This window comes from Aphelocoma coerulescens, chromosome 11, assembly GCF_041296385.1.
Source record: "Aphelocoma coerulescens isolate FSJ_1873_10779 chromosome 11, UR_Acoe_1.0, whole genome shotgun sequence".
NCBI classification, from domain to species: Eukaryota; Metazoa; Chordata; class Aves; order Passeriformes; family Corvidae; genus Aphelocoma; species Aphelocoma coerulescens.
The window spans coordinates 8,759,589-8,775,650 of NC_091025.1; the positions used below are offsets into that span (position 1 = coordinate 8,759,589).

At 38.8% G+C, this 16,062-nt stretch overlaps 1 protein-coding gene across 2 annotated transcripts in view; it reads left to right on the forward strand.

The window, feature by feature from the left end:
• The window catches only part of CBFB (core-binding factor subunit beta), a 39,898-nt gene that overhangs the window by 5,256 nt on the left and 18,580 nt on the right, over positions 1-16,062 (forward strand). For both annotated transcript variants that reach the window (XM_069026883.1, XM_069026882.1), the window contains exon 4: positions 14,690-14,806. In XM_069026883.1, the coding sequence (XP_068882984.1) occupies positions 14,690-14,806 (117 nt within the window). The remainder of the gene's footprint in view (positions 1-14,689; positions 14,807-16,062) is intronic.

Below are 16,062 nucleotides of genomic sequence, written 5' to 3' on the forward strand. Positions count from 1 at the left end.
TGTAGGTACTTCTAAAGTGGTTCAGAAATTAGACTTTGGCCTATGAATTGTGGTAGGCTAATGAAAATTTGTGCTTTCAACAGGTTATTTCATTGTGTCTTTGGCTGCCAGTTGGTACAGCAAGCAGTCAGTGTGCTCTAAGTGGAATGATGCTTTTTCTCAGTTTCACCATCAGCTGTAATACAGAAGCAGCATCGCTTTCAGAATTGATTTCTGAATCTCTTTTTTCTGAGGTGGTTGTCCCATAGACTGATATTGAAAGCTCGAATTCCCTGGTGACAGTGATGGTTACTGTGAAGCTGTATTAAAGTCAGAAACCTTGCTTAATCTCATCAAAATAAAGTTACTGAAATCACCTACAGCTGGTTTTGTTTCACAGGAAAAACATACCTTTAAAATATAGATGCTGTCTCCTGTCTATGCTACTGTAGGTGCTTTGGGACTGATCCAAAGATCACTGAATTCAATAGGAGACTTTCTGCAGAATTCAGTGGGTTTAGACCAGCACTTAAGCCCTCATAGTTTTTCTGTTTTGGGCTAATTTTTGTGTGATATTTTTTATTTTTAAAAACTTTTAATGGGCTACAAAATCCTTCCTTTTGCCTAAATTTTTTAACCTACCCTTGTAACAAGAAACAGCTAATGCTACCAAACCTACCAAGCTGGAGCAAATACTTGAAACATATTCAGGTTTAATGGCATATTGGGTCTTTTAAATGCTGCTAGGTGGAAGATAAATATTTCCTATAGTGGGAAAACTTGATTGGAAGAAAATAAATTCCTGAGGGCAGTTATGGTATGTGGAATTCAAGTTAATGAGTTTTTTTGGAAAAAATTGTTTTCCATTTAGTCCTGTGAGGCTTGCAGAAGTTTGACAAATTGGGGGAGAAGTGAAGTTGGCTGTCTGGGTACTGACTGCTTTACTAAGGAAACTGAATTGAATCTGGCTCTTACTGAAAAATATTGATTCTGGCTCACAATTGAATGAGGAATTTTTCTTGTAATGTGTAAGAAGACTGAAGTCTCTCTTCTTGCCAGTTCAAAACTAATTTTATTTACTCCTATGATTTTTTTTTAACTTTGTTTTCTCTGAATGAATTCTTAAAGTACTGAACTACTTCATCCATTTTCTTGTGTTGTCTTAATCATGTAAGAGCATGGTAGGTATGCTGTGTATTAAAATAGAACATGAGCCTCATTAATGAATGCCACTCCTTCTTTTATGTGTGTTTACAGTAAATTCTAGACTGCTTCACTGAAATGTTTAGAAAAATTCCTCTGAATGAGGCTAGAGGTGGACAAACTGATAAATGGGAGTAATGTTATGCTCTGGTATGGACAAATCACAAATTCACTGTTGTAATCAGCCCTTGCTAGTGTAAATCACACATGAATGCAGGCTTGCTCTGTGCAGAATTAAACTTCTCTGAAAGTAAGCCACTCCCATGATTGGAGCAGAGGAGTGAGCAGAGTGGGAGAGTGTTTTACCTTATCAACAGAAACAGTTAAGAGTTTCATATGAATTGTCTGAGATTTTGTTCTCTCTAGATTTTTGTCATTTGGTTGAATTAAGAATTTCTTTCATAGGCTTCAGCAGTCTCTTAAAACCATGTGATTTTTGTAGCTCTGTGCATCATTGTTTTATGAGCTTTGATTCTTGAGGCAGTGCATAATGTGTGTTTGTTCATCACTGGATTTATGCCAGCAAGGCATGTTTTTAATTATATGAATAAAAAAAGGCTATGGGGGGAGCTGTCAGTTAATAATTATCTTAGGCATTAGTTTGAGATCTAGAATGTAGATAAACTTACCAACATTAGAATATTTTTATTCTGGAATTCTGCTTCGGTGTTTGGCTAAAAAAATGATGGCCCAAAATAGTTTATCCAGATTTGAAGTATGTCACTATTGTGCTAAAGCAGTTTTGTACACAGATTGACAAAGCTACCAATGCAGCATCTGCTAGAATTGCTGCTTAAATGATTGAATTCCAGAAAGAGCAACACTTATGAAAGTTGGGATTCTGAAAATACATACTTCATAGGCTTGAGGTTTTTCAATCTGGTATTTCTTAACTGAGGGGTTTTTTTTATATGCTTAATTTGCCTTTTAATTTGATGCATCTGATATTCACAATGGGTGGGTAGGCCTCTGGTGGATACCCTGTCTTCATTAATCCAAGAATTGGATGGCTCAGTGTACGCTTAATGTTTCTACTCATTTTAAACTCAAGTTTAACTTTTTTTTTTTAAGATAGCTTTAACATTCTGTGCTGTCTTTGACCTGCAGCAAATTTAATTGTGTATTTGAGCAATTTTTCAGGTTTGTCATAGCAAAGGAAAAAGCAGCACTAAAAATAGGTCCCTAGATCATGAAAATGATAGGACATTGTATTTCATTGTGATTGTGGGTGTGTGTGGGGTGCGTCAGGTGCAGCGCATGTCCTGTTTCTGGGGAGCTGAACCATACTGGGGCTTTCTGATCCTCTGTTCTCAGCTAATGTCCAGGGTTTTTTTAATTTGTTTTTTGGTAAAGAATAAATGAATAGATGTTAAGAAATTGAAAGGTAGGGAGTGTAGTAGGCTAATGTATTGTCTGAAATACTGGATAATTAAACCTTGCAATTAAATGGACAGCTTTATTTTCACCTTGGTTTTCTGGTATCATTAATGACTTAGGCTAGTTTTATTGTGGTTAATGAAGTTCTTTGATTTTTATTTCAGTTTTGTGCTGATGACATACAAACTTAAGGCTGAGCTGTGTATGGACTTCAGTGCTCCTTAAAATCTAATCTTTTTCAAAGTCCCTTTGTTTTGTTAGGAACTGTGGTCAACTTTCTTTGCATGATTCATTTTGTATACTTCTTAGAGTAAGATAATGTCCCCAGTTTTCATTTGTTATTCAAGATGATGTTTCTATAGCTCCGTTCTTTCTTACTTGAAAGAACATTAGTTCTGAGATATTATTTTTTACTGTTTAAATACCAGTCACTGATGAAGTCTGTGAAGTCGTTTTACTTCCCCTCCCCTTTATAATACTATTCTCCATCTCATTCTAATGCAGCTTTACTTCCTGTCTGCTCTTTGGTGGCAGCTGCTCATAAACCAGAGTCTTCCACACAGGCTTATTTCGCTCTAATATGCTATGAACTCTGCAGCTTTGGAGGAAAACACATCAGGCATGATTTAAATTGATTCAGAGTGCCTGCTGTGCCACATGTGATGTAGCTAGGATTTCTACTCATTAACCATTGACTTTGTTCTAGCCATAACTAACAATTGTCAGTTTTCTTCCTAAAGATGCTGAGTTTCTACTTGCACAGTTTTTTGTCATAACCAGATTTTATTTTGCTCTAAGTTGGTGTTAACTGCTTGGATGAATATTAAAAAAAAAAGGCAAATCTCTGTTATGCTGCAGGTGTTGCAGCAGAAACAGAACTGTAATGAGAAATAGTTTTTATTAAAATACAGCACCTATTCAAATGGCAGCCAATAGAACCAGCTTTCCACTTGTGTCCTGTTCTGATTTTTTTTTTTTGATAGATAAGACTTTTCTGCAAATTAACTTTCTGTTTTCTGACTTTAGCCATTAAATTTCATAGATTATTGGGATGGTGTATTGGCTGCTCCATTTTCTGAGCAAATGCAATTTCCAGTCAAACACAGGATCACAATGTACCTAGTAGAATTTGCTTGGAAGGGGAAGACTTAATTTATGAGAAATACCTTAATTTCTGTGCTAATCTGTATTGAATCAGAAGTTTTACTTTAATTTCTTTGGTCGCCAACATTTCCTGAAGAAATTAGAAGTAACATTACTTTGTCTTCCAGACAAGGTTGAAGTAGCAGCTTTCATTTTCCTTTCTTTAGGTATACTTACTTTTTGAAAAAAGGTAGTGGTGCCTGGGAAACCAATTTACAGTTTCAGCCCTTATTTTACTCTGCAGTAGTAATAACCATACTCCTTAAGTTCCTGTATTTTCAGTCTAGTAGTATTTGGGGTTTTTGCATTGTCATAGTTGAAAATATTCTCACAGTTAGCAGTTACTTGTATGTGTTCCCTGAAATCCATTGAGTCACTGGACAAAAGGATTTGACTTTTTACCAGATCAGTGGGAAAGGATGCCTAATGTTAGGGATTTAGGGGGGAAAAAAAAGGCAAAAAGCATGCTAGAGCCACAATATATTAATTAAAGCTTATACTGTGGTGTGCCACCACATAGGGTGAACTATAACAGCCCTAAGATGCTTGTGGTCTTCCCAATTATTGAGATTTCACCATTCTGTTTGTCTGTAGTAATATAATGCTTCTTCAAATTACTGTGAAGGTCTCTGTTTAAAGCATTTCATGAGACGGTGCTGGAACCCTGAAGAGCTGGGCACCACCTAACAAAAGTTCACAGAGCTGTCTGTGTGTGGTGGAAGCATGTGGACACGTAAGATGGAACTTAGTTAAAAAGCTGTCAACTTTAACCTCTAAGGAGTATCTTGGAATTCTTTGTTCATCCTCTTTTATATGTGAGGATATTTTGTTTCCAGTGAGCTGTGCTACTCATAAATGCCTTCTCCAGAGTCTTGTTTCCAGATCCAAGGTCAAGGTGAAGTTTGTTGCATGGCTCTGTAAAGTCCTTGACCAGTTCCTTTATGTACTGGTGGGTTAGGGTAACATTATTTTGGGATCAGATTTTTGTCATGTTTGCCTGTTGTTCTCTGCCTTTGTGCTAGCAGAATGATACACAATTCCTCCTCTGGCTTAGTTTCAGCTTGCTTCAGGAATGCAGAGCAGGGAAGATCTGACTCGTGCCTGTCCTCAGAGCTGGTGCTTTTCCAGAGCAACCTTAAACAATTGTTATCCTCCTGCTCATGCCTGCATGATGACCCCAAACCCCAAAACCTTGTGGTAGCTGGGAGAGATTCTTCTGTGAGAAGCAGCAGGTGGTCAGTGAGGGGACATCAGCTGCTAGACTGTCTGTGTGCTCAGGGCGTTCGAGGTACTTTTGCCTGCTTCAGCCAAGGGAAGTGGTGTTGTCCTGATGAAACCCACATCACTGTTGTTCCTTTTGATCTTTCTCAGGCTCTTCTGTGAGCTTTAAACAAGGAGGTCAGTGTGTGGTTATTCTCACAGCAGACAAATGGGTTTGGTGGTGTATCCAGTTTGTACCTAGCCTGGCTAAACAGCTTGATATATATTTTTTTTTTCTTGGAGTTGCTTGGTGGGAGTCCTGTAAAGGCTTGGTGGATGAGAAGAATCCACTTTTCTTGATGATCCCCCTTGATCAGTTTTCATCCAGGATCATCTATATGGTTTGAGTAAAATACTGGTTTTCTGTAGATGCTTGTGATTATAGAATTTGTTCTTGTGTTTGTGCTTAAGAGGCCTTTAGCTAGCAGAGACTTCTCAGTTTCTTTTTCTTTCTATTATTTTTTTTTCTTCCCAGCAACATCCTTTGTTCATGCTCCTAAATCCATTTTTGCTTTAGAGGAGAATGAAGCCTTTTCCCTTTTTTTTTTTGCCTAGATACTTGGAAGTGTTCTTCATTATGCTCTGGTGTTGCATAGAGGAGAGTTTTTAATCCAAATTCCATCTGAAGCCACAGTCATCGTGTACCTGTGCTTACTCGCTTTACTTGACAATTAGGAGATGCCTCTTTGTGTATACAGTTTATACACCATGAACAGTTAGGAACTTGGATTTTGGGAAGAGAAATCTTTAGAGGACATAGACTGGACATGTTGTCCTGGCAGGCAGCCACTGGCTGGGTTTGGACAGTTGTTCCTGCAGAGTGATTTATCATCGGGTGCCCTCCGCCACTGCAGCGTGAGTCACCCCAGGCACCTCTCATGTGATGAGTATCCACAGCCTTTCCCCCAGAATCCTTTCACACCCCCATCCTCCAAATACTTTTGTGACTGCCCACAGCCTTGTCCGAGCATTACGGTGCAGGCAGTGACGATACCATTTTGAAACAATGCTTGGGAGCAGTATTGCAGCACAGCTGTGGAAGTACTTAAGGTCTGCTGTCAGTAAACCTGCTTCTGCTTAGCTTTTATTATGTATTCTAAAAGCAGTTATTCAGTCATACTGCCTTGAACTCTTTCCAGTGGCTTAAATGCACTCGTTAGAGTTGTATAGACAAGATTTCAAATATACCCATGTCATCATCCTAAAGTTTCCCAGAAGAGGAACAAAATTGGAGTTAGTGAGCTAAATTTTGCATTTGGGAAGCAGCTATATATAAGGACAGATGAGTGCTGTGTGGATGAAAGCAGTACTTGAGATCTCTGCAGCATAGATGCTGGAAGAAGTCCAGGCATTTGGATTGTTGAATCCTCTTGTTTGCATATCAGTCTCCACTTACTAAGTAAAGTTGCTAATATTATGCTTCTCTCCTCTTCTTATAAATGAATGACAAAAGTAAGAGCATCATTGTTGAGAATGTCTGCTTCTTTGTGAAAATCACTTAATAATTCATATTAAAAATCAGAAAAGTTCAATAAGATGATGAAACATTTGCTTCAAGAAACTGTCATTTTTATGAAAGTTACTGAAATGGTTCTTCAAGCTTTATTGTCCAAAGCACAAGTAACGAAATGAGCTCATTAGCTTGCATAATTGCAAGTTTGATGTTACTCTGTTAAAGAAGATTTCCAGTCATTGCTAAGGATGTTTTCTGCGGAAGCTGATCGTTTTCTACAGAATAATTATGACACTATGAAATTTTATTGAATGATGAAAGCTGAATAGTTGTTATAGTATACAAAAGACAAAAAATTACTAGCATTATTTTAAGCCTTGATGCAGCACTACTTCTGGAGTAAATGTTTGAACAGTTTTTCCAGACTTGAATCCTGCTTAAGGGGAAGGGTGAGGCTCTTGGAGTGCTCAAGAAGGCAATGAAAGCCAAAGGGTAGAAGCAGCAGCTTTTCTTGCTCCTCTCTTGCTTGGGTCAATTCCTGGATGTTTTTATTAGTTGCTTCCCCATATTGTCAAAATCAGGTAACTTCTATTTTGTATAGTTGAGTATATTTGCATTTTATGTTTCAAAGTTTCAGTCCAAAAGTAGAAGATTAGTAGGCTGTTTATTTGCACCCAGGTAGCATGGTGTGCAAGTGATGTGTTTGAGATAAACCTCTTCCTAATCCTCTGTTGCAGTTGCTGGTTATAACTCCTTTTTGCTATGTGATTTTCTAAAAGCTTGAAAAAAACAAATTTCACAACCAGTTTTGAAATTTCTGCCTGGAAAATATTCTGTCAATGTGGCAGAAAACTGTGTGTGTCTGTTAGTTACTGGGCTTGTGAACAGAAGCATGCATGTGTACTTGGAGCCACAAAACAAGCAGCGATCTCCTGGCAATATTTTACTGCAAAAGCTATTCTTTTTAATTGTTGCAACTGGGTCCTTTTAAAATGCATGCCTTCTCCATTAAAAGAGAGAGTAGATTCAAAATCCAGCCATCTTACTCATGTAGAATCTAGCAGTAAAGATAGGCTGATAAAAGACCCTGTAAAGTTTCACAGGGGAAAACCCCAGCATATATTTGCCTTTCAGATTTTTCATGTTATGCCCCTTGCATTTTTGTTGATTTTCAGTTCCAGCTCTGTGGTTGGTTTTGTCTTTTGAAGGCAAAGGGATAGAGCCTGAGATGCATTTCCCTTTGGGAGGCATTAGTCCCTTCTGTAGTGACAATGTGAAAACTAGAAGCTGTGTACTTTTTGCTTTGTATTGGGTTTTTTTTGGTGGTTTTGGTCAAGTCTGGTTCGTGTTTTTTGCTTAGTCGAGAAATTGCAGTATTTTGGAATGATGAACTGTATCTGGAGACTTGGTTATTAGATGATGAGTATAATTTCTGTGCAGTAGCATTTTAGTACTTTTCTGTGTGAGCTTCTAAGCATAAATACTGACCAGTGATCTTAATCCAGGAATAAAATGCTCCACAGATTTTAATCACATTTGTTCTGACATCCTTACTGCTTCATATCTGTTCTTAGTTATAGACTTTGTTTTCAGTTAAGTGAAATAGCAACCTGCATAATGTAATGAAACATCGATCTGCTTTCGAAAAGGAGTCATAATTACATAGTTGAGCTAACTATGCAGAAAAAAACTAACAAATGCAACCAACCAAAAAACCACCAGGTTTTCTACAAAGGAATTTTAAAGTCTGGCTCTCCAATAAGGTAAGGAAAATTCTTCAGCTATTCTTTTTTTGATGTTTTAGAAACCAAACCCCATCACTGTAGTATTTCAGTAGTACACAAAGCATGTTGAGAGAGGTTTTGTCACAGCTCTGATAGTACTTACAAAGATATTTTTGAAGTGAGTCTGTACATGGGTATTTTTGCTACATAGAACTGTAAAAATGGGTTATATTGCATCTCAATCTTTACTGATATTTGTAATAAAACCTGGTGACTTATATAAGCATACTTTAAAATTGACCAAAGTACATTATATCAGACCATCAGGTTTTGCTATGAAGTTGAAAATTCATATCATAGAGAGGTGTGGTATGTTCTGAGGTGTTTTTCTGGTTGTGAATTGGAGTGCATTCTTTCCTCAGTTGCAAGTGAAATGTCTCTGTGTGATCAGAAGGAAGCAGAGCTGAAGGAACAGGTCCCAGGCAGAGAAACAGTAGTGCTGGGCCCAACGGGGTGTCCCTGGGCAGTGCTCCTGCCCTGGCCAGAGCTGTCCCAGGAGTCCCACCTTGCCACCTGCTCAGGAACCAGCAAGGACCTGTTGGTGGTGGTGTGGTACAGCTGTGCCATAGGTGCCACCCTTGAGAAACTTGAAGCTGTATTCATCTTGAAAGCCACAACTGGGTCATCTATGTACAAGTGTTTAGGAAAGATTCTTGTTTGGTCAGAAAGTATCAATTCCTGTACATTTTTGCAGAAGAGTATAAGGTTTGAATTTTAACAAAACCTCATTCTCGTATAATGGAAGAAATTTTCCAAGATGTAGCTTTTAGAATAGAAGACATTTTCTTTGTGCATTCTAAGAAAGAATAATATGTTTTGAGGCACAAGACAGAAGGATTGATCCAAATTAAAAGAACTAAAAGGTCTTATTTCACTCTGTTGCTTCCTAAATGGGATTCTTTTCAGCTGTTTTTATTTATGTTTCATTCCAGTTTAAATTATGTTACAAGGTTAGTGTATGGGAATTAAGCTTATAAAGTCAGATAAATGCTGTAAACTCTGGTCATGACTTGATTGCTTGTCATTATTTGAAACTAATGATCAATATCTGAAGGTGTAGTGTGAAACCTTGCCTGAAGTTACCAGCTTTTGCTGTAACTTCAGTTGTTGTTACACCAATGAAGTTACTATTCTGTTTTGTTCCCCAAATAATTGAGGATTTTGGTGTATAAGATCTGTTGCAAAGTTTTAGAAAAGCTTTTTTCTTTCTTTTTTTTTTTTTTGCATTTCTTGCTTCCTCTCTCATGCTTTGCCCCCCTCTCTGAAACGCAGGCTAGAGACCCCTCTCCGTGATATGAAGGTGTCTTGGTATTTTGGGGAGAACACAGGGATGGGACTGATGCAAACTTACATTTCAGAGCAGTCGTGCCACATCTCTATGGCAAGACTGCAGCATTTTATTTTTGACACTGTATATATAATCATATGCTGTTGCTGTTAAAGGAAACAGTTGAATACATAATTTTTCATTTGAACATTTTGTACAGGTTGTTTCCTTTTACTTGCCAGTGTATACAGATACTGTTAAGAGAAGCTGAAATGATGAGGTTAGCCTTACCCGATTTAACACCTTTCTTTCTTGGAGTAAGTGTTCAAAGCTGTTTCTTTCTTAGTGGTCAGTGTTTCACATATGAAATCACCAGGGAGACTGCTGTTTAAATACTTAAAAGTGGGGTATGATTCAGGGGAAGGTGGGATCAGAAGTGGGATGGATGGACAGATGTGGCTCAGCTGAGAGGGGCCGCGGGGCCGCCCGTGTGAGTGGTTATGAATGGACAGATGTGTGCGTGATGAGGCAGAGGGTGAGTCAGAACTGAGCCTCTTCTGAAAGAATGCATTTTGCTCCAGTGTGCTGGGAAAATGAAAACAGAAGGGAGGGGACTGCACCACTTCACTGGGGACTGGTGTTTCCTGGGGGGTGAAGTTGATCTCCGTGGCTCTGGCTGTTGTGAGCCTGCTGATTCATTAGTTGGTGGGTGGTGAGAACTGTGTGCAATCTCTGGGGGAGGAAATGGCTTGGTTGCTGTAGGGAGAAGGAGCATTTTCTGTAACTGCAGGATGTGTGGATGGAGCACACAGATAGCATACCTCCAGCAGATCAGTTAAATATCCTGCTGTTGTGAGATAAGGGTTTACTAGATGACTAAAATAGGATGTGAAACTGAGGTTTTTTGTCTTGTGCTAAAATAAAGTAGCTTTTTAAAAAGTTATTGAGAATTGTCCTCTATTTAAATAGTTTGGATCTTAAAATATGAATGAGTGGTGTTACAGGAGCCATGTCCCTGCCTGTTCTTAACAAGAGAGATAACTCCCAGTTAGCTGGAGTTGGGGGAGAGGGTTGCTCATTTAAATGCAGATGAAAAGAAATAACAGATTAGTTGAAAGAGTACAAAAGGGAAGGTGAGATATACTGTATGTTGAAGGTGTGGCACAGAGGTCTTTGAGAACAAGCCAGCGGGGAGGTACAAACACAGCTCAACAACTTAAGAGCCCAACTAAGCCTATTCACGCAGCACCTTCAAGTTTGTGTGTATTTATTGTGCTGTTTGTCCTCTGCCCAGATAATCTGCCAGCAGATAAAGAGTGTTTACTCTTGCTGGTTGTTCAGTCAGCAAGCAGAATATTTGTTCTAATATGAAAAACCTATTTCCAGTATTAAAGTAACATGTCTATGTTTGTCATTTAAAAATTGTAATGCTACTTTGGTCTGTAGTAGGAGTTTGAGATGGAAGATGTCATTTGAGATTAAATCAATTCTGTAATAGCCACCTGAACAAAAATTCAGCTGCTATAAAACTAGTAAAAATTCCATATTTCAGTATGTGACTGTTTACCTAAGTCTCATAGTCTAACAAAGCTTAGACTTTGTTAGAAAATGGAAGGTGCAAAATGGGAGAGAACTTATTCTCATCCTTCAGCATGTGTACAAAAATTTTTTACTTATTTACACAATTGTCCACTGTCAGTGGCAGAAAATCCATACTTCCCTTGGTTTATAGGATGGACTTTATTCTGAAAAGAGGCTGCTGTATAATTTAGCTGTTCCTCTTGTGTGTCCTATAATGGTGTTACTTTATGTAGCATTGAATTTGTCCACTGAATATGAATTTGGTAATTGCCTGACTTCCAACCTTTCCTCCTTCCTTCTGTTCTGTAGTGCTTTTCACCTGTCTCTTGAATTTTACAGCACTGACTGCCAGACATTATTATGAAAAGCACCCAAGGTGTGTGGAGGATTTATAAATTTATTTAAATGCAGGTAATCTGGGGTTAGCAATAAAACCTTGAAAGAGTTGTTCTAACAAAGACATGCTTTTATCTTCTACTATAATATTAGGGAGGGGGGAATTTTGGGTCTTTTTAGAAATAATGTAGCTTTTGCCCTTGGTCTCCTACCATGACTGTCTTGAGGCAATTTTCAGAGCAGACAATTCAGAAATTTTTAAAAGACCACTTTGCTGGATTTTGAGGTGCCATAATAGATCATGTGTTCACAGACAGAGCAGTAATTTATTAATAATTCTGTTAAGTTCAGAAGTTGAAAGGGAACCAACATGGCTTTATCTGAAAAGAAGGAAATATGTGGTTAAACGTTTTTGGCTATAATCTTAGGTGGTTTCCATTTTCCTGAGAGGAGAGGGGGGAAAAGTAGTTTAAATTCCTTTCTCTAAAATAAATTAAAAAGTACCAGTGTGCATTATTGTGTTTTAGTGAGAGAAAAGTTCTTGCATAAGCTCGTGGGGTTTCAGGATGAATGATTACTGTGTTGATTGATGATTATGTGGTAATTTCAAAATTCTGAATATCTTGAAAAGGAATTCATGCTTTCAGAAGTAAAAAATGCTTGTTTATCAGAGTTTTGAAGACCTCCTGAATCCGGTGGTGTAAGGCTTCCAGGGCTCTGATTCAGGAGCAAGGGCAGACTACTTTATCTAGAAAGGTCAGGCTGCATGCCAGGGGTTCCCAAGCTGCTGTGTCAGCAGCTCAGCTGTTGGCTGGTGCGCTCAGGGCAGATTGTAGGAATCAGGAATCACATCAGTTCTGTCAACTTGTTTCCCTTTGACTTCTGAAGACTTTCATAGAATTTGCAGCACTGCTCAGGCTTCCAGGTGATGCATAAGGCATTTGAAGTATTGAGCCCTCAGCAGCTACATCTGAGCTACCTGCTGTTTGCACTGAGGGAGGAAGTTTGCATGTAGTGCACTGGCAGCTGCAGTGACCAAGGCAGTTGAATGGCCACTGAAATGAGTTAGTAGCAAAATAATATTCCTTATCAAACAAACAAACAAAAAGTGTTCCTGGACAACTTGGAAAGCTGGTATTGTCATCTGTGGGAAGGCCTATGTCCCAGGCTGCTGTTGTGGGCCAGAAGGATTGAGGAAGTTGAGTGAAAGGTAAACTCTAAATGAAGATCAGCAAAGTGCTTGTTTGCTCCTGTGAAACATAACCAGCGTTAGAGTACAGGCTGTTTTGTCTTTACAGACCCATGGTTAGCTTATACTGCCTTTTTATTTCCCCTCTTGAATTATTCTTCATTTTCCTTAGAAGAGAATGACAGTTCCAGTAGCCTCTCTTATCTGTCCTTCACTTCTAAACTAATTAAACACATTTATTAAATTGATGCTGCGTCCTTCATTCGTTTCTTGTGAGACGAATGAGTGGAGACTGTGCTGAAGGGCTGCAATGTATTTCACGTGTTTGAAATGTTTAATCTTGAAATGAGGGCTGTGGGAGGTGGTTTCCTGGTAGTCCACATCTTACTCATGCTGGTTCTGACATCTCTGCTCGCAGAGGCTGTTGGCTGGTAGATGTGCCTGGTGTGCTGTCCCCACGGTGTACTGTCCTCACACAAGGCCGAGGTGTGATGACTCTCACAGATGATCTGTGAGTGCAGGCACAGAAAACCTGGCTGTGCTCTTAGCAGAGACCCTGCAGTAGAAGTGCTGGTGGGAAGAAGATAGCTCAAACTAACATTTACTGCCTCATTATTGAGCTGCTGCATGCTGTACTAATTAAAAGGTCTAGAGTACGTCACTTCATACCAAAGTGTGATAAGTTGTAAAAATCAGGCTTGGAGATCAAATGTTTGTTTTCTTTGGCAAATAACATTACATTGTTTGTCAGTTTGATTCATGTTATTTGTTCCCTTTCTTCCACCCATGGGTTGCCTTTCATGTTGTGGAGTGCTTAATTCTGCCATCACAGCCTTTGCATAAGGGGGGCTTGCCTTCCTCTGTGCCCTCTGCTTCTTGAGCCCTTTCTTTTTTTGCTTGAGTGGCCTTAGTTGGTAAGTGTGGAACTGAGCAAGTAGGCACTGTGGGGGCGCTTTGAAATGCGTTATAGTGCTAAACATCAATTACGCTTTGATGAGGATTTGCCAGAGGATTAATTTAGAACTGTTAGAGGAGGCACTGTGTGAAAGTTCCCCTACCTAGCTAAGCCTGAGCTGAGCCTGAGCTGCTCCTGAAGGCTGAAAAAACTCAAATGGAGTTTGAATGTCTAAGCAGTCTTTCAGTCTGAAGTGGGTGCAGGTTTGCCTCTCTAGTGATTCAATGTAGACAAACTCCTGTTCCATGAGAGGTTTTGAATTGCCAAGTAGGCTGAAATAACTACTGAAGGTTGATTTTATTTTTAAATTTTTTTTTCTTTTCTGTACAATTCAGGTAATTTTGCTGTGACTCTTTATTTTATTTAAGGCTGATGTCATTAAGTTTAACATGCCAAACTCATTTAGGGCTGTATTTGCTTTTTCTTAGGTTCCCTTGTGACATCACTGTATCGTCTACTGTTATCTAGATGTAGGGCCTTACGATCATGCATTATTCTGTGCTGCAGCACAAGGCACGGTGCACATTGGTACTGTACTTGGGTTTCATCAGCTGATGTTGCTTCTTTTGAAAAGCCTTTCACACATGCTAGAATTGACACAGGAAGACTTCCTTATTTCTAGCACAATGTGTATGTGGTGTATTTTACTGAACTCTGAGTAGTTGGTAAATATGAGGAGGACTGAAATCAGTGCTTGCTCTTTGTTGAAGTCGCTCATTTATTGGGATAAAATATAGTGTTTCTCAGGAGTAGGAAGGTGTGTGCTCATTTAACTAATTTAAATGTGCTGTAAGATCCTCCCTGTCTGGCAGCATGCCACTTCCTTTGTGATACAAAGATAAGCTGACTAGAAAGACCCCTAGTTTAACTGCAAGCAGTAAGAATTCTAACTAAATCCTAGTGCACGCCAGTTTATAAAATGAGAACACAGCTTAAATTTATTCCATCCAGTACAGTAGGCAAAAGTTAAAGCACTCACTTGATTAAAATGAGTTCTTGGAAAGGAAACAGTAGAAGCTGTTAAATGGAGTCTTATGTTACCAGCTGGTTTGGATGTTCTTCTAAGAATACATATAGAAACTTCCTGGATCAGTATTTTCATTGTGCAGGCACATGTGTAAGAGCTTGCAAATTCATAGCATGTGTTTTGCTTTTATTCCAGGTGTACTTGAAGGCACCTATGATTCTCAATGGTGTCTGTGTAATCTGGAAAGGCTGGATAGATCTACAGAGACTGGATGGTATGGGCTGCCTGGAATTTGATGAAGAGAGAGCACAGGTAAGACAGTCTGCCCTTGGCTACTGTACCATACATACTTGTTTGTTCTTCTGGAGGGAAGCACAGTTTTTGCCTTCATTTTGAGTACAAACTCCAAATAAAACTCACAGTACAGAAGTTCAGAAACGTGTTTGTAGCTAAACACTAGTTTAGCTACATTAGGTCAAAATATTAGGGGCAGGAATCATTTGTAATTTACAATTTTGAGTGGTTTTGCACTGTTACTATGCTACAGAATAATAAAGCATTTTAAAAACTATGCCTGTAACTTGTAGCAATAGAACTGGAAAGTCTATTTTAGCTGTTTATTTTAGGGTGGTTGAGGGTTTTTTGGTAGCTTTTTGTTTTATTACATATGAGTGAGAATGAATAGAATTTTTTATTTGTCCTTTGGCACTGATGGACTCTGCTCTGTTAAGGTATGGCATCTTTCGAGAACTCACTTCCTATCTACCTACTTCCTACCAGCAAAATTACTGTCCAGCCCCTGAGTCTTTGGACAAGAACAAAGTCAACACAAAGGAAATGCCTTTCAAAGTGGATATCACAGAGAAAAGGTTCACTTGCACAGCTGTAGGCTTCTTTAATTTAGTCAGACTAGAGATATGTCTTTGCTTTTGAGATGTAGTTTGGTAACAAATCTACTTAATTAATATTAAAAGCTGCTGCACCTGGTTTGCGTGAGCTTCTGTGCAGATCACCTGCCTCTGTATTGGAGAGTAAATTGGATGTAGTAACATCAGTTACCAGAGTTATGACTTACAATCTATATTTTGTGACAAACTCAGCAGTTCATTTCTGTAGTGAATAGTTGTCACACTGGTTTGTGTGACAGTGGTGATTGTCTTTGTTATACCCCGTGTGTGTCATACATTTGGGTGATTTTTGCAAAAACTTAACATTCACACAAACTGTTTTTCCAAATTACCTTGACATTCCCTTTGCGGGTTTGCTCCTGGCAGTTGTGCACTGGAACTGATATAAAGAAGGAGGCATTTTCTATTTCCACTGTTTGCCTCATTCTGAGCCCTCACTTCCTTGGAGTTTCCCTTTTAGTCCTTCTGCAGCCACCATTGGTCACTATGTAACAAATAGAAACCCTTTGATTCCTCCAAAGTACCAAGAACACACTCTGTTGTGCTTTGCCTCTCCCTAACTTAAGAAACTAATTTGCACATTAATGAGGTGATGTTACTGTGACTGTGTTCTTGATTAAGTAGAAACACTTTGTGTCAAAGTGTCTTTGAAGCAGTCAC